General features: G+C 37.1%; 2 protein-coding genes across 2 annotated transcripts; both read left to right on the top strand.

The window, feature by feature from the left end:
• Window positions 1-5,466: 5,466 nt before the first annotated feature.
• On the top strand, window positions 5,467-8,276 carry LOC110443700. The gene has a single exon (XM_021488082.1). The coding sequence runs from the start codon at window positions 5,491-5,493 to the stop codon at window positions 7,189-7,191; it is 1,701 nt and encodes a 566-aa protein (XP_021343757.1). The 5' UTR covers window positions 5,467-5,490; the 3' UTR covers window positions 7,192-8,276.
• Window positions 8,277-17,831: 9,555 nt separating this feature from the next.
• LOC110443682 (lactosylceramide 1,3-N-acetyl-beta-D-glucosaminyltransferase B-like) lies at window positions 17,832-21,007 on the top strand. Its single transcript, XM_021488050.1, has one exon. The coding sequence runs from the start codon at window positions 17,915-17,917 to the stop codon at window positions 19,577-19,579; it is 1,665 nt and encodes a 554-aa protein (XP_021343725.1). The 5' UTR covers window positions 17,832-17,914; the 3' UTR covers window positions 19,580-21,007.
• The last annotated feature ends 3,681 nt before the right edge of the window (window positions 21,008-24,688 follow it).

The following is a 24,688-nucleotide window of genomic DNA, read 5'->3' as shown; positions in this document are numbered from 1 at the left end:
TATCTCAAATAACATTTCCTGGTTTCCCTCTAGATGATAAATTCCTGTTCGAGGACGTCAACCCCCAAAGAATTTACGTATTAATTTACTGACATAATCCATCCAACATAATTTTTGAGTTTGGAATGTTGGACTAAACGGTAAACTAGTGGAGGAACGCCGGGCTCGTGACCGAAGGGCTGCGGACTCGAGTCACTTTACAGTACTGTGTTGTATCTTTGAACAAGATAATTTACTCTGCTTGTTAGCTCACCTGCCCGAAGGGCTAGTGAGCTTATGCCATCGTGCGGCGTCTGTTGTCAGTCCGACCGTCGTCCGTCAACTTTTTCTTTGAACGACTTCTTTGAAGAATAGACACGCCCAGAGTCATGATATTTGGGTGATAGCTTTCTTGGTTTTGAGAACGAAAATGACCTTGACCTACTTTCAAGGTCACATGGGTCTAAAGTGTCAAAAAAATTAAAACGAGTTTATCTGAAGAACTGAAAGGTATAGATTCTTAGTATGTGGCTGGTAGCTTCGTTGGTAAAAGCCCAACAAAATCTGGGAACGAAAATGACCTTGACATATTTTCAAGGTCACAGGTGTCAAAAGTGTCAAATACTTCAAACAATTTCTTTTGAAGAACTGAAAGGTATTTAATCTGAATATGTGGTTGGTAGCTTCGTTGGTAAGAGCCCAACAAAGTTTGCGAACGAAAATAACCTTGATCTTCTTTCAAGGTCACAGGGGTCAAAAGTGTTTAATACTTAAAACGACTTCTTCTCAATAATTGAAATGCATAGACTCATACTATTTTTGCTGGTGGCTTCTTGGGATTAAGCTCGTCAATGTTTGCGAATGAAATTGACCTCAACCTACTTTCAAGGTCTCAGGGGCCAAATATGTCAATCACTTTAATTTTTTCTTCTTCTGAATAATCTAAAGGCATAGAATTATAATATTAGGCTGGTAACTGTCACAGATAGAGCCCGACAAAGTCGGCTATTGAAAATTACCTCAACCTACTTTCATGGTCACAGGGGTCAAATATAGCAAAAAGTGCAAACAGCTTAAAGTGAAAGGCATGGAGTTGTGATATAAGTAGCTTCCTTAGATGAAGCCAAATAAAGTTTGCGAATGAAAATAACCTTTACCTACTTTATGCTATTGCTTTATCTTAATCTTATTTGATATAGAGTATCCTTGGCCCAACATGATTCAATGTTGTAGAAACCATGCCCCCATCCCAATGGGGACAGGAGAATGGTACCCAATAAGGTAAGGGTGTTGCTGAGAGAAAGCCAATATTTAGAAATATTTAAATTAAAGTATAATATTTAATTAATATTTTGCTATGATTGCTTAAATATCCAGGTGAGCGATACAGGCCCTCTGTGCCTCTTGTTCTAGTCTTCTCAGCTTTAAATGAGTATGTGGTCGGGCAGTGCTGAAATTGTTGAATGTGCTCCCAAAGAAGCTGAGAAAGATATTGGCTGGTTGCACAGACCCTATAGTCACGGATAATAATTTGTGAACCGCATTGAGACGACCTACGAACTAGGTTGCGAAAAAGCGGTATATAACAGCCTCGAATCTATTATTATTTAACATACTTTAGTATGAACATGACGAACTTGTGTAATGAATGTATCGAACATTTTGGACATTTTCCCCATTTGGTCTACAGAACCACTGACGAGTTTTAATTGGACACAACGGCCAAGTGGTACAATGATTTATTTTAAGTAAAGCTGTGTAATATCAGTCTGTGATTCGGAATGTTTTGCTCATTTTTGATTGGTTGACAAAACAATTTCTATAAAAATCATAAGCATGGATTTAGATACGATACGAACTATCACCGTATTTTTTGTACATACTTCTCAAAATGACAACAGTGTCAAATATTTCTCCGACATGCCATTCGATATTCGAGAAGGCGGCGTAATATATACATGAGACTTGGACGGGTACGTTTAGTCTCGTTCAACCAGACTCTTGTTGCCTGCACAAGCTACGCCGAACAGAGAGTCTGGTCAAACCCAATCGGGAACCTTCGGCACTTTCCGTAAACGAGAAATAGAATTTTCTCGTTTACGGAAAGTGCCGAAGGTTCCCGATTGGTCAAACCCAGTGCTTTCGTTTTGTGACATCATAACGAGGCTTACCAGGATTCTGATAAATGATTTCATTGGTCAAAGGTTGAAGTCTGAAGTTGAGTGGCGCAAAATTACATTGAATATTTTAATTCATGAACAAATTACCTGTACATGCATTCCTGAAGTATCCATGCTTTTCACTATTAACGAGAAAAATGTAAGAAAATGCTTCAAAAAGAATTATTTCATATATTTTCATTGGATATTTTACAATAATTCATGAAGCTAACAAGGCTTTTGATACAAGTCAGGCCAGATTACCTGAGTGAGAACTTGTAGGTGTTTTGAATAGTGTACAGGTAATATCTCACTTGCTTTGCATGCTTTTTCCAACTTCAGTCAGCCTTGTTGACTTGGTGCTCAGTTATGATTTATTCAGTGGAAATATATGGCATTATCCTGGAGATTTAACACATTTTCTTAAATTGTTCTCGATAATAGTGAATACACGGGTACTTCAGAAATGCATGCATAGGTAAGTTTTTTTCATTAATTTAATTTTTCATTGAAATGTTTAATGTCGTTGACATTACGTCCTGAAACGAAAGTAAAAACACTGCCCTCTGGTGATGGTAATTTTAAAGTATGGTGTTTGACCAGACTCTTGAATTACAAGTAATCTAGCGTCTCAGGGTACTGTGTGATAAAACGCAATAGGGAGTTACCTCCCGTTAGCCGTCCACTGCAGACAAAACACCAGATAATTAAATTTTTTCGTATATATACAGTAACCTCCCCATAATTTCGTTTTGAATCTAACTGTAGCTCATTTGAGTCATCACATTTTCGTTGACCAGATAACCAATTTCATTAGGGCGAGAGTATAGCAATATGAGGTCCTAGGTTCGAGTCCAGCCCCGCTATAAAAAAATTGTTGAGTATATATCTTTTCTTGCGATGAAAGGACGATACATATTAATGTTTCTATTTTACAAAGAAGGGGAAACCTGGGCAAGTTGTGCAACATTTTATTTATGTTTATAAAAAATATTATGTAGTGTTGATTGTTTTTTTTTCTTTTTCTTTTCCATGAGTGTAGATTCTTTCATTATGCTGATAAAAATGTACAAATTATTCGTTCTCTATAGAATGTAATCAGTCCTTTTCCCGCAACTAGTGACGATTGTTCATCAAATATATCTAACTCGAAGTTTCAGTTCTGAAGTTGATAAAAGTCAAAACCAGAACGGAAACGTTCACTTTCTGAAGATCTCTGCTCTGCCGTCTTTGCGGTTTAAATATGACGTCTACCAATTATTTCCACTCTAAAAGATGACGTCATATTTAAAGTTCATGTGCTCAAATTACCTTGTCATGAGTCAAAGCCAATGATATTGTTTACTACGCATAACTCATCTGTGTTATACATACAAAGGATTTGTTATGGTTAAAAATATGTTATTGTTCTTGACCATCCTAGTTTAGATCGACCTCTGTTTTACACTCAAAGAACACCCTTTACGGGCCTTGAATTACCAGATCTATTTATGTCTTACACCAGTGGCAATCGTTATTGGTACGACGATCGTTTAACATGTGAAATTACAAATACAATGAGGCAAGAACAAGGTTCGAATCATGGACCTCCAATCAGTATGCTGTCGCTCTAGGCAAATGACCAACCATGTAAATGGTAGTATCGTGGCCAAGTCGTGCACATGTTAACATTGTATCCGACGTATACTTAAGGGGAGATGATATATGTACGAAGAACCGCAGTGTAACACTCTGGTGCTTTGCCTGCAGTGGTGTATGGACCATTAACACGTCGAGATCAAATATATCTTAAAACGTAAAATGTCATTTTTTGTCATCTTTACCCGCAGGTACAATTTACAACAAATTACAACCATACCTTACTTCTACTCCTTTTAACGATTTGGGTTCAAACTGTATCTACTTTAGGTTTGTATCACAACTCCCGTATTAATGGCGACACGGTTGAGTGGACCGTAGCAAAAACATATACTTGACTGGTCTCCATCGAATCTAATTGCATATTTATATATTTGAGTGCTTGCGTATAATAGACACTTTTTCACTCGACACTGACACGGCTTTGCGATGGTAGTTGTTTGCATTGCCCATTGCCTACCAACGCTCGACCCTGCATTTCCGTACACATCTCTTACCGTAACGTCTGCTATTAGGGTTAAGGTCCATGTAAGACTTCAAATTGATACATGACAATCATATATAATCAAACTACATACAATAATAAGCACATCTATCGACCAATCTCTCTGATAAAGAAAGGCGTAACAGCATGTACTCGTGTTCATTGCAGATACTAACAAACCAATGATTTCCTAAAACAAAAACAATTGCGGAGGTCGTTTATAAAAAAAAGACCGCTAAACTTGATTTTGCTTATGTTTTTAACATTCATTACCGATCCATTTCTCTAAGTCTTCCAAAGTAGGTTTTCTTCTCTGGCATGCCAATTCAGGCATCATCCAGAATTCATAGAAGGTAAATCCATGAATGTTTTTTGGAAAAAATATACAGGGAAATTGGTGTCATAATTATGAACAAATAAACGTAATGTGAAGTTGGTTTTGCTATGCTTCAAACATATTACCAAAGTGAAAAATAGACACAAAAAAATATGCGAAAAAAAGGTTTTCCAATGACCCCCATTAAAAACTAAAACAGGTATTTTTTTCAAAATGGTTATTAATTAGATTTAACCATCAAATATATTGAGGCTTAAATCTTGTGCACTATTAAATGCCAATACAAATGGACAAATGCGGATAGAGAGAGACGGCGGACAGATACACATAGAAAGGAAGAGTCCGACTGACAGACAGACAGAAAGAGAAACGAAGAAGGAGGGAGAAAACGAAAGAACGATGGAGAAATAATATAATATGGGAACAAAATATGTAACAAAACATCAACGTAAAGGAGAATGACAATAATACATTTTAATGAAGTTAATGCAGAGTGTGTACTGGTAGAGGAGAGCTTTGTCGGTAGGGATTGGCCATTACTTCACAGATTTCTCCTGACTATTTTGATAAATATTTTATGAAATTAGCACAAGTTACAAGGTTACCTAACATCACATGCACAGAACACAGTGAGTGTGAAGGAAGTGCTGTGTTCAGATAGACAGAGTAAATGTAAAGAAATGTACGGTAAGTGAAAGAGAACGAGAATTAACGTGTACGAATAAGAGCTAAAATCACCATTGAGTAAAAAACACCCAGGTCGACGATAAAACGTAAATGTGTGGTAGGCAGACCATGTCGGTCTTAATTACGTATGTACTGACTGTCTACCCTATTAACATATCACCTCAAACGCTGATGGATGGAAAGTGTACACAGTAAACAGTGGGACGATGGAACTGAAAAAACATACCATAGACTTCATGCGAAGTAAACGACTTTCAAACCGGCACATATACATGTATCTAACCATCGTTCTAAGTTATGCAAGTGTTGTAACATTTTGTATTTTTCAAACAAATCTGAAAACGAACAGGGAACAAGTAGACGTTATCCGGCAGTGGAGAGAGATCCCACAGAATGACAGTGTTGACAACACATCAGTGGATTTCAGTCATAATAACATCGACCTACACAGAGATACGGGGAGAGTACATCACATGAACCTAAACGAAACCAACAGCATTGGACAAATCATTGCCGAAAGTAAGGATAAAATCAAAGAGAACGCTGATAGGAGACAATTTGGTCACAAAAAGGTAAAAGATCCCCGTGAAAATAAACTTTGGTTGAAGAATGTTTTGAAAATGTTGTATGACAAGAAAAAGAAACGATTAGATAACAATCTCGGTCTCGAAAATTACATGAATGAAATGGATGTCATCCCAGGTGGTATTGAGAACCAAGACAAAATACAGGAACATTCTGAAGAAGAACCACAGGATAATTTCGGTAAAGAAGGTGCTATAAAGGAGGCAAGTCATGATTCCAACATGGGATACCGCCAAGAAAACGAGGAAGAAAAAGAGAAACAACATCTCATTGATTCATTGTCACGCTTATTGGCAAAGCTCGATGACAAAGGTATAGACACTGATTTAGCACAACAGTTATTTGCAGATACCGATGTTGGGAACAGTAAACACCTTCCTGGCTTTGACCCTACACTTTATCCACAGAAACTGGATATTCCGAAACTGCTGAATGATTTCGCTCAGAATGGTGATCTTCCAGAACATGCTATCAATAAGTGGGACTTTCATCCTATAATCAACCCTAGCAATGTATGTGATGAACCTGAGGTACAATCAAAAGTGTTTTTGCTCTTCGTAGTTAAAACAAAACCAGATAATTTCGTTAAAAGAATATACATACGTAAAACGTGGGCTGATCCAGTAAGATTTCCGAATATTAGAACCGTTTTTTCTGTTGGAGTTCCACAATCATCATACATCATGAAACAATTGGAGATGGAATCGATGAAGTACAAAGACGTTCTCTTGATGGACTATATGGACTCGTACTACAACCTGACACTCAAGACAACAAGTAACATCAATTGGGCGGCGGCACATTGCAGCGTGGCCGACTTTGTTGTGTCAATTGATGACGATATTTATATGGCCACAGATCTCCTGATACAACACCTACAGGACATACCAAAGACAGATGATGAAAGACTCTATCTGGGATACGTGTACAATGATACAATGCCGGTTCGGAAAGAAACGGCAAACATATACATTAAGAAATGGATTATATCTGAAAATGAGTACTCTTTTAGTACCTATCCGAACTACGCACTCGGGGGTTGTATAATCATGTCCATGAAAACTGTTGTGCAAATGCGCACAATAATTCCGTACACGAAAACCTTTGCAATGGAAGATGTGTACATTGGTATTTTAGCCAGTAGACTTGGGATCATTCCAAAACATACGGACTTGATTGATATATCCAAAAAGCATTTAAATTCAGTCGAGTTTCAGACTATTATTGCCTCCCACTTCTACAAGACATCCGAAATGCTGCGACAGGCATGGGAATGCCACTTGTCTTTAAACAATGATGTTGAGAAGGCCGTGTTTTGTTAATACCTGAAGAAGGAACTTGAGACACTGCGAGACAAGGTAGACAACTGTCAAATAAAGCTGTTTAGACAATACAATCATATATTTGGACAAATGTATTCTAAATCAGATTATTGTTATAATTTCAAATTTCCGTCTGTTTTAACTTCTTTTTCAAATTGATAAACCTTGATGTGATGCTGAATCCATATAGCCAGCTTAATGTAGCATCTATCACTCTGTTCATTGCAATTGTTATGCATGTTCCTGGTAGTTAGTTATCGGTGGCCCATGTTTATATGTCTCTTGTTTTTATGAAATAGAAGCTCTTTTTATTTCATTACATATTTAAACTGCCTATATGCGTCTAATTTTGTCACCTGAAACACACCTCAGTTCCCATTTAAAATTAGTCCTTGATGGGGGGTATAGTAACACCCGCCATTTCCTGGAAAAAAAGACAACTGTGAAGCACTGATCTGTGTATTAGTGACACTTTTAATAGGTGATAAACATACACTATTTTACGAAATCGCTGGCTCTCTGTCTTCATAGACATTTGTTTTGTTACATGTTATATCGAAGCCTTAAAGCCACCTTTGATACTCCTTTTACTCTGCACTAATATAAATAATTTCTTTATCTTTTAATGTTAACAAATGTTGCAGTTTTAAATATGTTTCACGTAACTGTAAGGGTAAAATAAAAATGTTATTATGAAGTGTCTCATTTGACAAATATAACATCTAAAGTGGAATTCGACGTTCAGTCCGAAATCATTTAATTTCATATTGACCAGGTTTAATTGTACACACATTTATATCACACATTTGGTGAAGAGGTCACTTCTCATTGATCCCAAACTGCAGTATTAATATCATTTATACCATTGAATTTAAGTTTTACATATATTTGATAAACTATTTACTCCTGAATTTGAAAGATTAAAAGATATCTCTAGGTCTATTAATAGCGTCTCATGTAGTCTGTATCAATACATATCAATTTAGCATGTATGTACTCTATGTTTATAAATATTGAACAATAAAGAATGAAGTTTAACTTTTATATATACAACAAACTCAATCCTAATGTGTTATCATGTCGATCTTTACAGTCTCTGATATCAAGTGTTGCTAACATATTTTACACAATAACATATTTTATAATAACATGAAATAAAAACAAAATGTCCGTGGCATACATTCTGACAACTTACCTCCAATTTATTGTTACTAATACGTATTTTACTACACTTTTTCTTGTCTTGGAAACTGGAATAAAGTTTATTTGACACTGTGTCTTTTCTTGCAGCAAAGTCAATTAATATAGATATACCTTTATAAAATATGATTATTATAAGTTACTTTCATCACATTGACGTCATCTTCAATATATTCAGTGTGATTACGTAAACAACTGTAACGTAAACGTTTACAAAAAATGTAACAGTTAAAACATAATTATTTACGAATATTTAGTTACCTGTGTATTGTTTTATAAATAAAAGCATATCATATGGACCAAAATAACATTTCACTGAAATTGATAACCGAAGTCCCGTAATAATTATCTACATTTTATTGGGAAGCGTGTTTAATGTCAATATTATTTGCAATGCTTACTCACTCTGATGTATGATAACATATCAATCAATATTTGAAACTAACATTTTCAGAGCTTTCAAATTCTTATAAATAAATTGGGAAACATGGCCCGAGGATTGCTTTTTCTAATGTAATGACATAACCGATAATTGTTCATGGATATACAGTGTGCTAATGCTGATGGAAAGCAAAGGATGGGTGCCAATTCTGGTCGCTATCACTGATAAGTTTCACTTTTTTTGTATATACATACCTTGGGGTTAAACCATCATGATATGTCATGAACTTGAGATGAGCTTGGAGACAATACCTTGACATGTGGGGGTAAAGTGGGGGACCAAAATCCCAAAGGGTATCTTTTGGACAAAACTACATGTTATTTTATGAAACTTTTGATGGATTGTGTAACACTTAAGCTGCAAATGATACAAAATGGCCGATAAAAAGTAGCATAATTGTTGATAAGTAGGTCACTATGACCTTGTTATGTATCAGCTTACGTACAATGTGTGTCAATGATACTTTAATTTTATTTATAAGTATCTTAACCAAATCTCAAGAAATGGGTGTCTAACAGAGCGGGGAGTTGGTTACTTTCTTCATATGTTTTGTCACGCTTTTATTCATATGTAATTATTATGATTTTGGTACAAAAGCAACATTTTTGTTTATCTTTCATTTAAACATGCATCCGATTTTCAAATATATATGACAAGAAAAAAAACCAAGTTTATATAAATATTTCCTTTGAGATATATCTGAAAGTCAGATGCATGTCTAAATAAAAAACAGTTCAGTTGTTATGTGGCTTTTGTGTTAAAAACATAAGTTATATAAATAAAAGTGTTAAAAAGGTGGGATAAATAAAATAACTCATCGCCCGCCTGATCCCCTTACACACTCTTTTCGATCTCCCTTTCTTGAGATTTGGTTAAGATACTTATATGTCCAGTTTTAGTCCGATAATTATAGGGTTCTTATATGTATAAAATGTATTTAGACCCAAAATTGAGAGTATCATTGCCATAATTAAGCCGATATATAGCAAGATCACAGAGACCTACTTATCAACTAGCAAGGTCACAGAGACCTACTATCAACCAGCAAGGTCACAGAAACCTACTTATCAACTAGCAAGGTCACAGAGACCTACTTATCAACTAGCAAGGTCACAGATACCTACTTATCAACAATGTGCTACTTTTTTCAGCCATTTTATTGTTTGCAGCTTTAGTGTTACAAAATACATAAAATTATAAAGAAGTTTTCATAACATAAAATTTTAACAGCAAGAGACCATTTGTGATTTAGGTCCCCCACTTTATTTACTCATATCTCGGAATGATCTCCAAGCTGACCTTAATTTCATGTCATATTATTATGGCATAAGACCAAGGTATGCATTTACAAAAAAATGAACCTTATCGGTGATACCGACCAACGGGTCCAAATAGGCACACCCCTCCTTTAGTTTAGAAATAAAACAAAATGTTATTTGAACCTTATTAGAAGATTCACTACCGTATGCAGAGATTGTTATTCGGATCACCTCAAGTATATTAGAAAATATACTTGCACCATTGACGTCATCCACATTTTAAAACAGTGGGTTATAAACAAAGTCAAACTGTATTGAACAGTTAGACTATAATTATGGTGTCTTGCTCTATGGTACTTCTTCCCCTCACGCCGAGATAATCGATTTTGTTTAGTTGATTTTCATCCCGGAACGAAAGGGAAAAGTGCGTACCTGTCACTACCAATAGGCAATACTTCATGTGTGATACACTGATAGTGTTGTTTAAATATCTCTTTCAATGTTAAAGTGGTAGTCCCTATGGCAATTTACATATCTAGTCGTTTCTAGTAAGTTTCATCAAAAGTCCGTGTTAAAAAATATATTTTAATGTTTGATGAACCCTGTGGACATCCGGTTATTGTGCACATGAAAAGAAAAATGCTGTTAAGCAGACTGACAGACTGCAGTTTTTCGTACGACAGACAGACAGACACAGCTTTAAGTATTATGTACAAAACTCAAGGCAATCGGAGTGGAAAGCGTGCCACGGTTTGTATCGTTTTTGTAAATATCCATGAAGTTTTTTCCAAAACCACATACAGTTTCAGGTGGTGTTGCCCAAGGCAGCTTTGTATTTGAACGACACGGAATTACTTACAGTATGCAGACGACAGCGCTCTTTTGTTCTTTAGTAAAGATCCACACGAAATTATAATAAAACTATCGCGACAATCAGCTAGCTGTAACATTTCGCTGGTTAAAAGCAAATAATCTGTACACCCTGGAAACAGAATTTCCATTATTCGGTACCAGAGAAAAAAGTAAAGAAAGTTGGTAAATTTGAAATATATGTAGGTGGCAAAAAAATATAGTCATCATATCGTGTATGTAATCTTGGCGTTAATATTGATCAATTTTTAACCGGAGACTTTATTGTGGAGAACATTGTAAAGAAAGCGAATGAATTCTCGTCTTCGTTTTTATATCGGCAATGTTGATATGTACCTTTGACTATCAGAAAGACGTTATGCAATTATCTTGCGCTTCATGTGATTAGTATTTTATATTACAACATGTAACATATTCGTATTATATGTTTCATGCTAAGGAACACAGTGGAAGTAAGTCTACGACTTGTCTGTGTTATCTTGGTAAAACACGTATTGTAGTGTTCATGTACTGAACTTTTATGTATTGATGCAACGTTTTACCAAACAAATCTATCCATCTATCTGTTAAGTTTGCTAGACATTCCAATTGTCTTAACGACAGAAATTTAGAATTGTACAAGCTACAACTATTGCGTTCAATGATACTGATGCTGGCAGCCAATTATTCAAGCTACTGAAGTATGGGATACAAACCAAATACATGCATGCACACTATAAGGATTGATAGGGAGATGGACGTACAAGACACACAGGTGACTGTACCTTTAAATGTCGATAATAAATACAGTAGGCCAAAAATGGACTTCGCTGTATCACAGCTGTTTTGTTCTTTCCCGTCTCATCGCTGATGCTAAGGGCCAAAAGTTCGAAATTCGAATTGTCTAAACTTTCATTGAAACGGAGGGGACGGGTTCGTATTTTTTTTTATTTATCATTATCTAATAGAGAAGTACTGGTCAACTTCAATTAAAATAATCTGTAAAGTGTGTACATTATGAACCATGCCACTACTACAAAAAGATAATCGTTAGAAGTTACCTATGTGATAAAAGTAACAGACAATTCCGACAAGTTATAGAAGCAGGGATCCTGAGCCCGCATTACAATATCAAAATTGTGTATATCATGTCCCTCTGTTGACAGAAACCCTTCGGACAGTCCTAGGATAGTTGATGAGCGCTCGGTTGTAACGGTGAAAGGTTAGATGAACATGTTCACATTTGATGTGTAAAAATCTGAAAGACATCAACCATGTAAGTAGTTTCCCTCGCAAATCCATTTATGTTTCCCTCATGCTTACTTACTGGGGTGTGTTCTTGGGCTAATGCACACTGCGTTAATGTATAATCAGTGAGCTCCCAAGTAATCCCACGCCTCATACCGAGAAGTGGGCAGTGACAATAAATCTATAAGGCTTACTTATGAGCATAATACAAATCACCGACTTTTAAACATACCACACAAAGAAATCAAAAATATCCATACGAAATCATCATGGGGGCCATAAATCTTTCCCAAAAAGTCTCAATCTACCCTGTGTGATCAGTTTTTTTTGTCACCAGTCAATAAATATCACGAAGGTCGTGAAATTCGAAGCAATCTCTTAGATTTCGAATCAACTGCGACATGTAAATCTTGATGATACTCCCAAGAAAAGGAAAGTTCAAAATTGTTCAGTTGTTCCGTTTATCGTACAGCTTAGTTGAAATCCGGTTTTTTTGGTCAATTCTTAACGAATAAGGTTTTCGATAGGAATGCAAGATGCTAGCCTCCCTATTGAAGGGGTGTAATACAAAAAGGCGAAGGGACTAAATTTTCCAAGTGTCAACACTTTCTGTTTTGCATATATATAACGTTATTTTTTTTAATTTTCTGTGTTGAATTCTTATAAGTATTATTTGATCTCTAGCTGCCACAAAACGGTTACGGTTTCACGTATTTATACAGCATTTCACTCTTTATTTGAAGATATTGAAACTAATTTGAGTTACTTCCCTTTGACTTGGTAAGCTCTGTTGTGCGTACTTTCATACAACACAATCAGGGGGCTGTTGTTTACATGGTGTGGTCAGAGGTCATATAACGGTACATGTAGGCTAGTACTGGTAGCATCACTAGACACCTGCTTTTATTGAATCATAACAGCATTTTGAGTTGGTGCTGTTTTCTAGAGGGACTGCAACACAAATGTAAATATCTGAAAATAAAGCATCGGTCAAACACCCCGAAATTGGTAGTGGTAAGTTTTATAGCCCGAGAACTTTGCCAGAACGGTGGACGGCTAAACATTGAACACGGTCCTAAAATTGACATTTCCAGGTATACAATGAAGGTAAAGAAAGTATAATGTTACCGTCAAACACCTCACATTCTCAATAACATAGAGTGTCTGTCGTAGATTATTTTTCTGAAGTAGTTAAACCAATCTTTTCCTTTCACAGTACTTGGACAATGTAACCCTATTGTGCCTATCATGTATAGGTTCTCAGATTACACGTGTGGACATTTCGTTAATTATACTTGTCGTTTCGATACTCCGCTTTAGAGCACAGTTCGTTTCAACTATAGAAGCTATTCCTAATTTGACCTATGGCCACTTTTAAATTAGTTATAGAACGTTTATGTCCTCAAACATATAGTTTTATTGAAATATTATTTGTTAACGCAACATGCCATATTTGTGTTTGTGATTATCGATTAATTTTTGGTATGGAGAGCGGTCATATCATACTTCACGTTAATAAACGAGGGACTTACACAGTGGGAAATATCATGTCAGATTCATATAGATGTAAGACGTGGATAAACAAATCTTTGTCTTGTCCTGCTGCCAACCGAAGTACGTGTAATTCATTGTGCGGAGTCAGATACCGTGTCCGAGAGATTGAACTTTATTGTGAGTGCATTGTGACACTTACTTGTGTATGATCTGAAGCAGACAGTAAATATTTATAATGTTAAGAATGTACTTTTTTGAGGTTTAAATCACGTTCAAATCTCATTTTTGTCTCATGTAACACGTTTATATAAAAATTAATAAATTATGATCAACACGCATCTGAAAAATATGACAAAAAACCAGATGCCTGTTATTTCCAGAACTTTTTTTATAAGAGTTTCTAAAAATGACCAAAATAAAATAAGGATAAAAAAATCACCTAAAATCACATGTTATTTTAAATTGGCATCTTTGCTCGATCATAACACAAAAAGGAACACACGAACATATAATTTTGTTTTTGCATTTTTCTACTATGCCATTAACGTTTTTATAAAAATGTATATTCATAACAAAAAGGTTAAAACGTTTTTTTTTTTTAAAAGGGCACTGGCATATGTGGTCATGACACAGGGGAATGACCTAAGTATAGATGTTAAAAGAAAGTGCGTGTGGGTGTGGGTGTGGATGACGGGTTCGGGAGGGGGGGGGGGTATTTTCTTAATCTTTGAATAGTTTAGCATCGACAGTAAGGACATTCTCCTTATTCCTGACCACATGTGTTTATGCAATACGAATACTTCCTAAAACGTATCCCATAGTTATATTAATTCGTCCACATCATTTATCAATTTCAGTATGCGGATATTTTTTAAACGTTTTAGGGGTTTAGATCAATTTCCGGTCAAATTGGGTGGTATTTTTTACCGTAAGTTGACCTTAACACCTTAAACGTGTTAAATTTCTTTGAACACCTTAGTTTGATAAATAATGGAATGACGTCACGTGAGGAGCATTCAGTGAGTCCAGTGGTCCGATATCTGGACAAATCGTGTACAAATATACAAGTCGTGATGTAAATAATACACCCACCATTGAACGCTTCTATGTTATGACGTCAAATGTCCTTTATCACTGTGGTCCGGTTATTTTGTATAGCCAAATGACTTAGGGGCATTGCCAAGACAAGGTTGGTTAAACATCACATTGGCCACGACTTAGTTTGTAACAGTCAAACTAACAAATACCTTGACACGACGTCTCAACATGTCTAAATATAAAGACGGAATTACAATTCCGTTCATACCTGGATTTAAAAAATAGGTTTCACTTACTTTACTACATAGGTATAGGTCTACATGTACTGAAGATTAAATTCGTAATACAGACGGGGTAGATAGAATTAGTCAGAATAGATCCGTCAGTATAGGACTCCCTGTAGACTAATAGAATCATTCATCCCCTTGGGGGTGAGATTAATAGAATCCATCCCTGATGAGAGGTATGGATAAGGTTATTCAAACCCAAGGGATAAAATATTGAGCAGGAGACCCGAGGCTTTGCCGAGGGTCTTTTGCTCAATATTTTATCCTGAGGGTTTTAATTAATAGAATCATTCACCCCCTTTGGGGTGAGATAGGGGAATCTCAATCCGAGGGGGAAGATTCTTATGTTGCCAAACACGAGGCTTTGCCACGAGGCTTTGCCGAGTGTTTGGCAACTTAAGAATCTTTCCCCGAGGGTTGAGATTCCCCTATCTTACCCACAAGGGGGTGAATGATTCCTTTTCTCTTACCCTGTTTTCCCCAATGTGTATCATATACACAATGTAATGATAACGTTACACGCTAAATTCAGGGTTGACGTGACGTTGATGGATTGTTGACGTGACGTCATTGTATTGTTGCAGTGACGTCATACCATTTTTATAAATAGGGGAATCCTCTCGTCTCAACCCTAGGGCGGAGACAGATAAATCTAGCACCGGCAAAACGGGAGATAAATCTGTCAGGTGTGAGAGAACACATTTTCTATCACCAATTACATCTAACTAATCACTATCCCCCAAGGTCATAACAGATATGACGTGAATAAAAACGATACTATGACGTCACGGGAACAATGAGATGTGACGTCATAATCAGTTCTTTTTACGGGCGACTTCTTATGTAAAAATAGGATGGGATGCTAAGAAAAACAAAACCATTTTTCACCTTGAGGATGTGACCACAATTCTTCAACCCTCGGGTGATTATTTCGCTGCCGAACCCCAGCAGAGCCTTGGACTATGGTTGAGGCAGGGGAATTCCCTTTTTCATAACAACTGTATGGCGTCGCGCCAACAGTGCATTGAAACTGTGACATCAACATTGCATCATTATATAACCTTGAAATACACAAAACAGTTTTGTTTGTTTATCTCAAATTGTACAGGGTTTTAATTATAAATTATCCATACCTTGTAGTACTCCTATAAGGGCCTTGGCTGAGGAAAAAATCTCCCTAAAATAACCATGTAATAAGAAAGAACTATATTTAAACGGCGTTTTACGCCTCGTTGGTAAAATCAACGCTTTTGCCAACTTTGTGATTGGTTTGCAAGTATTTTTTGAAGTATTTGATGGTTAGTGAAAGTCGAAATGCGATTTTTGCACATCTCCCGGTTGGTCAGTTTTTTTTACCTGAGACCAATCAAACAGCTTTCTTCGTGCCTTCAATGTTGCTATGACATATTCCAGGGGTGCAGAGAGCGAAAGTGAGCGTAACCCCTGGATATCGAGGATGCGGTTCAGGTTGCTACATGCCGTGCTCATATCTTGCTTAGAAACAACAGCTGTTCAGGTTTTTGAACACCTTTTGACACCTATCTTCTGCTGTCTGTAACGGCCGCCATCTTGAAATGACCAATCCTTAACGGATTTATGACAGTGAAACAGCGTTACAAAGTTTTAGAGACCTATATATTGTATAATGAGGGTCAAGGCCAGTGTTAATTTAAATACATCTTCGATATCCAGGGGTTACGCTCACTTTCGCTCTGCAGGCGTAACCCATGGATATCGAAGATGCTATAAATACAAACAGCTATCGTCACTCTACAGTTGAATCACTTGATTCAAATATAGTTTTGGCGTCCAAAGACAAAGGTCAAGGTTACTTGTGACGGGCAATTGCCGAGGTTAGTGGTATTGTGAATTGCACAAAGAGATTTAGATTAATAAGGATAAATGATATATCAATCTCATAAATATATTCTCCGTCACTTCAAAACCCCCATTGAAGTAATCTTAATGGATATATTATTCATTATAATTCAAGCTTGTGATTTATACAATGTCAATCGGCGTCAAGTTTCACAAAATTTATAATTCCTCTCAAGAATCACAAATAACCACATGACATCATCAAAAATGAAAAATAAGCTCAATCGTTATTTATAATATTAGCTTGGTTTGAAGAAAAAATTCAAAAAGGGAAAAAAAAGTGTTTCCTTTTAAACTTTATAGATCGCCTACATGTCTGACACTGACTTTATACCGATAATAAAGGCCCTACTTAGCGTACAGTTACATTAAAAACATTGCCAGATAGGGAAACATGTTTGATGGCATTACGATGAATGGCGACAACAGTATCGCCCTCTGAACAACTACTGCAAAATGTTCAGGGTATATGAAAAGAATTGGTGCCATTTTTATCTTCCATGTACTACTTTCCACACGAAAATACTATACGGATGTTTGTGTATTTTCAGTCAACTATCCACTTATGTCAATGTTTAACAACAATAATACGTCAATGGCTTTTTAACAAAACAGCGAACCAGGGCGGTTATCTTTACCTCGGGGTCAAACGCAACTTCTTTAAGTTTTTATACTAACAGTTATCCTCGATTTTCATACTGCATACATTATATGGAAATATGAAAGCGGAAACGGTTTTTAATTCATCCGATTTATGAAAGTTGATGGCTGGGCGCGTCCCTTTCATAAACATTTTCTTAATACACACAAAAATAAATAAAACACCTACACCGGTGTTTACATCTAAGTTTAGCCAGCCGTCCAATAGATTTATTCATGCTGTGTGAGTTCAACTGTTTGTGAAAGGGCCCAGTCACCATGACCATTTATACAGTACTAGTTGTAACGTGGCGATGTGTACACTTGACGTGCTATTAATAGTACACCCGAAAGTCTGATGTACATAAGTGCGCCGCTCGCCATCTAACATGGAGCTCCTCCGGTATATACCCGTCTCTGCCATGAGATGGTTTCTGTGGAGGCGAGCAACACTTCTTGTTTTATGTGTTCTGACTGTTGTTGTGTTGGGAATATTCCAGACTAATCTGAAAACCGACCGTGAAAAACTTAATCGTGAGATAAACATTCTGCATACTGCCAGACTAGACGAAGGAGCTCGTGCTGGAAGGGGCGTGGACGGGGTGTTACATGCCGATCTAAGGAGACTCCAAAGCCTTGTTTTAGTGGACGGTAAAAAGTCACGGATACACAGGAGTAGCTATTCCGATGATCGCCAGCCTTCCTCTGGGAACACAAACCAAACGTTGGAGGATGGGGATACCTTCCAAAACCGTTTACGTAAAGTTAATAACGAGGAACGTCTTATTAAGGAACCTTACGTTGACAAAATCGCTGACGAGAAAGAAAGAGGAAAATCACATTATCTCGATGACGACATTAACATAAACAAAACAAGTCACGAAAGGTATAATGCTGAGGAGAAAGAGAGCCAATTGTTGATGGATGAACTGTACAAACTTTTGTCAAAACTTGAAAAAGAAGGCATTGACAAAGTGGATTTGGAAAAGGAATTGATATCGGACGATGGTGAGAAAGAAGATGAGCAGAATCCGTTCGATCCGTTGCACTATCCTCAAAGAATAAACGTTGAAAAAATTGTGAAAACATTTGTCAAAAATGGCGACCTACCTAGCAACCCAATCAATGAGTGGAAGTACACACCGATTATCGACCCTTCGAGTAAATGTGAAAATAGTAAAAATGGTGTATTTTTGCTGTTCATTGTGAAGACGAAACCCGATAACTTCTTGAAAAGAAAGACCATACGTAAAACATGGGCCGACGAGAAAAGATTTCCGAACATACGTACCGTGTTTTCTATCGGAATACCTCGGGATTCTAGCACGATTAAAAAAATAAAACTAGAATCCTTGAAATACAAGGATGTCCTCTTGATGGATTATATGGACACGTACCATAATTTGACTCTCAAGACAACCAGTGGCATCAACTGGGCGGTGGCACGCTGTGCCGTGGCCGAGTTCGTAGTGTCTGTTGATGACGATATGTATGTGGCAACAGACTTCCTCTTACAACACCTGAAGGACATGCCACAGGCGGAGGCTGAACGACTGTATCATGGACATCTGTACCATGATACATCACCAGTCCGGCATGGGGAGAAGGACGAGTGGCATAGTAAATGGATTGTGACGAAGGAGGAGTACCCGTTTGATACCTACCCAGATTACATATTCGGGGGATTTATTATCATGTCTATGAGAACTGTACTGGAAATGAGTTTGGCCATTCCCTACACAAAACCGATCAACATGGAGGATGTTTACCTCGGTATAGTGGCCAGTCGACTTGGTATTGTGGCGACCAACACTGATCTTGTAGATTTTTATATCACGTACTCAAATACGGAGAAGTTTAAAACTCTCATCGCCTCTCATTACTATACAAGTACCCAAATGCTGAAGAAGGCGTGGGAGTGCCATTTATCCATAGTGGGAAACGACGTGGAGAAATCAGTATTTTGCAGTTACTTAAAGAAAGAGTTAGAACAGTTAAAAAAGAAAGTAAACGAAATATTGGATTGGATAGATTTGTCAAATAATGCCCTCTAGAGGTTAAGAATGGTCAACCTTTTGCCGAGACTTCCTTATTTATAAACGTTTACAGGAGAGAAATCTCTAGAGACACTGATTGAGTAGTTATCTAAATCTGTTTCGTGCCACTGGACGATATAGGAGAGAAAGTTTTCTAATGCCACTGATTAACATGTAGGAGTAAGCTTTCTAGTGACACTGGTCGACATGTGGGAGTAAGCTTTCTTGTGACACCTGTCGACGTGGAAGTAAGCTTTCTTGTGACACTGCTCGACCTGTGGAGTAAGCTTTCTAGTGACACTGATCGACTTGTGGAGTAAGCTTTCTAGTGACACTGATCGACCTGTGAAGTAAGTTTTCTTGTGAGACTGATCAACCTGTAGGGTAAGCTTTCTAGTAACAATGATCGATATGTAGGAGTGAGTAAGCTTTCTAGTGACACTGAAAGACGTATAGATGAGATATCTGTTGATGATCTTTATTTCAAGTGAGCTCTTGACGTGTGAAATGGAGCTAGCTAGTAACGCTGATTGAATATATATGAGTGAGCTTTCTACTAACAATGACAGGTTATATATGGGTTAGCTCTCTAGTAACACTGATTGGGTTTAAAGGAGTGAGCTCCCTAGTAACACTGATTGGATTATAGCAGTAAGCTCTCTAGTAACATTGATTGGATATGTAGGAATGAGCTCTCTAGTAACACTGATTCGATAGTTAGGAGACAGCTCTCTAATAACCCTGATTCGATATAATAACTGAGCTCTCTTGTAGCATTGCTCGGATATGAATAGGAGTGAGATATCAAGTAACACTGATTAAATGTATAGGAGTAACCTTTCGAGTGAAACAAATTGACATGTAAGAATGAGATCTAGTTCCTCTGATCGGTTTACTAGAAAACAGCACCCCAGATACACTGATGGACATTTAAGAGTTAGCTCTTTATGGCCTGATATTTTTATAGAAGAAAACTATCTGGTTACGGTGTTTGATATCTAGTTGTTCTCTAGTGACCATGATCGCCTACAGGAGAGAACTCTCTAGTGACAATAATCAGCGTGTAGGACACAGTTATCTAGTAACACAGAACCATGATAGACATGTGAGTTCTGGAGACACTGATAAACATGTAGAAGTGAGCTCTACAGACATATATAGACATGTAGAAATGAACTCTACAGACACAGATATACATGTAGAAGTGAGCTCTACAGACACCGATAGACATGTAGAGTGAGCTCTACAGACACAGATAAACATGTAGAAGTGAGCTCTACAGACACAGATAGACATGTAGAGGTGAGCTCTACAGACACAAATAGACATGTAGAAGTGAGCTCTACAGACACAAATAGACATGTAGAAGTGAACTCTACAGACACAGATAGACATGTAGAAGTGAGCTCAACAGACACATATAGACATGTAGAAGTGAACTCTACAGACACAGATAGACATGTAGAAGTTTGCTCTACAGACACTGATAGACATGTAGAAGTGAGTTATACAGACACAGATAGACATGTAGAAATGAGCTCTACAGACACTGATAGACATGTAGAAGTGAGCTCTACAGACACAGATAGAAATGTAGAAGTAAGCTCTACAGACACAGATAGATATGTAGAAGTGAGCTCTACAGACACAGATAGACATGTAGAAGTGAGCTCTACAGACACAGATAGACATGTAGAAGTGAGTTCTACAGACACAGATAGACATGTAGAAGTAAGCTCTACAGACACAAATAGACATGTAGAAGTGAGCTCTACAGACACAGATAAACATATAGAAGTGAGCTCTACAGACACAGATAGACATGTAGAGGTGAGCTCTACAGACACAGATAGACATGTAGAAGTAAGCTTCACATACACAGATAGACATGTAGAAGTGAACTCTACAGACACAGATAGACATGTAGAAGTAAGCTCTACAGACACAGATAGACATGTAGAAGTGAACTCTACAGACACAGAAAGACATGTAGAAGTGAACTCTACAGACATAGATAGACATGTAAAAGTGAACTCTACAGACACAGATAGACATGTAGAAGTGAGCTCTTGCCACACATTTCTTCAAGAACTACATTTCTACCACAATACGCTGTGTTATTCCACTCTCATATCATTGTATAAACATGCAGACTGTTGAATAAATATGAGTGATACACCACACATGGTATATGACCTTCCGTAGTTTTGATTGGTCGAGAAGATGAACTTTGACCGGACGAATTTTTTCTTGCGCTTTTTGCCGCGTTCTGTTTTGTTTACGTCGTCTGCTGTCAACATCCGGCAAATGTTGGTGACTTTTGTGAGGTAATGCGATGGGAAAAGAGGGTTATTAAAGCAAAACCAAAAGAAGATGATGCTTAAAGATTTGATCGCTAGTTTCAGGCAAAATTGCTACAGACGCTCGATATCGTTTCGACGCCATACCGTCGCGTGTCCAGGTCGTGAAACCCAGAGACGCAATATACCGATATATGTCTCTTAGTCCGAATTATTCTGACGTTTTATTGACTTTTTTCATATCGGTCTGTCGTCGATTAACGTCAGAACTCCGTCCCTCTATAATATGCGGGAAATATGCGACCCGTGCCCGGAGCGCACTTCAAACTGATATTTTAGAAACAACTCGTCACTTTCACACACATATCGCAAATGGATCGAAAGATCTATTCTTAATGCACTAGGTGGTATCAATAAGATGTTTCAAAGATCATTACGAAAAGCATTTTTCAACGTTTTCCTTTACCAACCCATGTTTTTTTATGGAAATTAGGCCATGAGAAATGTCACATGACTTGACGAGATCTCGCGTTACCGAAGGTATTTCCCAACGTTATGACGTAGGCCGGCGAGATTTTAGTCACGTGACATTGGAAGGCGGGGCTATCAAAAAACTAGAGTAAAACAGAGTAAGTTTGAAAAAATATGTTTTTAGTGATTGTATTACTTGTTTGAGGCATGTTATGTATGTTCATCTTGTGCATAAACAATAGATCTTTCGATCCATGTGCGACATGTGTGTGAAAGTGACGATTTGTTTCTAAAATATGAGTTTGAATTGCGCTCCGGGCGCGTGTCGCATATTTCCCGCATATTTTAGGGGGACGGAGTTCTGACGTTAATCGACGAACCTCACGAAGAAACGTCCCAGGCCTATGGTTTTGGACATTGACAGCGATTAGGTCGTCTTCATCACTTGGCGGGAGGCAGATTTCGTACGATATGCTTACGCGCATATAGTCCGTGGTTAATTTATATTAATTAATGCAATATTGCCTACTCTCAATACCTAAAGTCTTTCATCTATTTTATTTTTTCACGAAGTTGTTGTCGAAACATAATTTTGAAATTTTTGAAATTGTAAAATAAAAGTCATTTTTGATTATTAATGAGTGACTTTTTACATATGGGTCATATCACTACGCCAGCCTTTTCAACAAAATGTGTGAATGCTATTCAAATCAGTAAATGTGTTAGAAACAGATAAAACGACTTGTGGTTGTTGAGCATGGTGTTTATTTCACTCTCGTTAGTTAATTTTCTAAGGTTACAGAAAGACACTAGCTAAAGCTCGTGTCTTTTATTACTTTTGAAAACTCACTAACTCGAGTGAAATAAATACCATATTCAACAACCACTCGTTGTGTAACCTCTAAATCTCATATATATATGAATTCGAGTAGGAATTGCATCTATGTGTGATTTGAATAAGTCAGATAAATCTCTACTCGATACGAGTGTGAATGTAATACGTCCGAGTGAGGCATTTGTGTGTTGAATGCACAGGGACCTGATAATTTGTTACAGCTATATTTGGACATATAATAAGGTGTTCAGAGTAATTTGATATGTGTTAGGGATTTAGTTCGACTTTCGGTAAAAATGCCATCCTGTGGTCTTACCTCTGTGCACTCGAATACAAGAAAGATTGAAGCTACATTGCATGGACCGCAATTTAAATGAGATTTTATTATACAAAGCACAGATAGAATCTACGTGTATTCCTTAAGTGAACACGAGTTAAGGTAAGATTTATATGTATTCTATGCATATTAAACGCCATCATATAATAAGTACTCTTAACTGAATTAAAAATCTGCCTTTTAAAATTCAAACTACAGCACGAATGTACGAACGTAAAAAATCCAGTTGAACACGATCAAAAGCTATCATGAAATCTTTCCTACCACCGGTACTTGAGTTTAGTCATTAAAAATAAAATGAATTAACAAAAGAACCAACTCAGAACTTGGGGCCTGCTCGTTTATGCGGAACAACCGGTTTGACCGTTTATAAATGTAACATTTTCCGGTATAAATCCTGGCGGACCTTCAAATGTTTATGCAGGCCTTGCAAGGCTTTGTCGACGCTCGCCTGAAAGCAGCATCAGATTACTACGATTAAACGAAAACGGCCCTGATCTGCGTGTACGATCAGGTTCCGGACCGGTTCTGTCTTTTATTTAGTTTTTTTCCCCAACGTTTTTTTTCTAATTGCTGAACTGAAGTGCCTGTGCTCCTACCTGGCTTGTCTCATTCAACCAGACCCTTGTTTTCTGCGCAAGCTACGCCGAGATGATAAATTTTTACGCACTGGGTAAAATCGATTTTAAACATATTTTTAATCTACAAAACGATATCTTAGTGTTCGAATTAAGGTAGTATCTATTTCATAGGTAAGAATCAGATGAATTTCACAACCTCAGAAATTAAGAACCTTATTAACTGTGATGTAGCCTGAATGCTAAGATATTTTTTTTTATTGGTAAATGAAACAAGTTATGCAACATTCAAATATGGCTTTAGGTACGAAACGAACCCTATAATCGTACCATTCGGTAGGTACATCTCAAATTGGCGACGGGTTACACATTTCGGACGTTTGCGCCTGTTTGTTAAACATAAAATAATTTATAAAGATTTCATGATCTCGACCTGACACAAGAAACACAACGACGTCACATATTTATACATGTTCCACTCGATCCTTCACACAATTTGATTTGATTATACACGGAACGCTATCGAAACTTGAAACGTTGACGTACTCACGAGTTGCCTCCCGTTTAAGTACCAACACATCTCAATTACTCGTTTCTTTAAAAGCC

Source organism: Mizuhopecten yessoensis, unplaced genomic scaffold (assembly GCF_002113885.1).
Source record: "Mizuhopecten yessoensis strain PY_sf001 unplaced genomic scaffold, ASM211388v2 scaffold716357, whole genome shotgun sequence".
NCBI classification, from domain to species: Eukaryota; Metazoa; Mollusca; class Bivalvia; order Pectinida; family Pectinidae; genus Mizuhopecten; species Mizuhopecten yessoensis.
The sequence above is the reverse complement of the archived record's forward strand: the minus strand, read 5'-3'. Positions and strand labels throughout refer to the sequence as shown.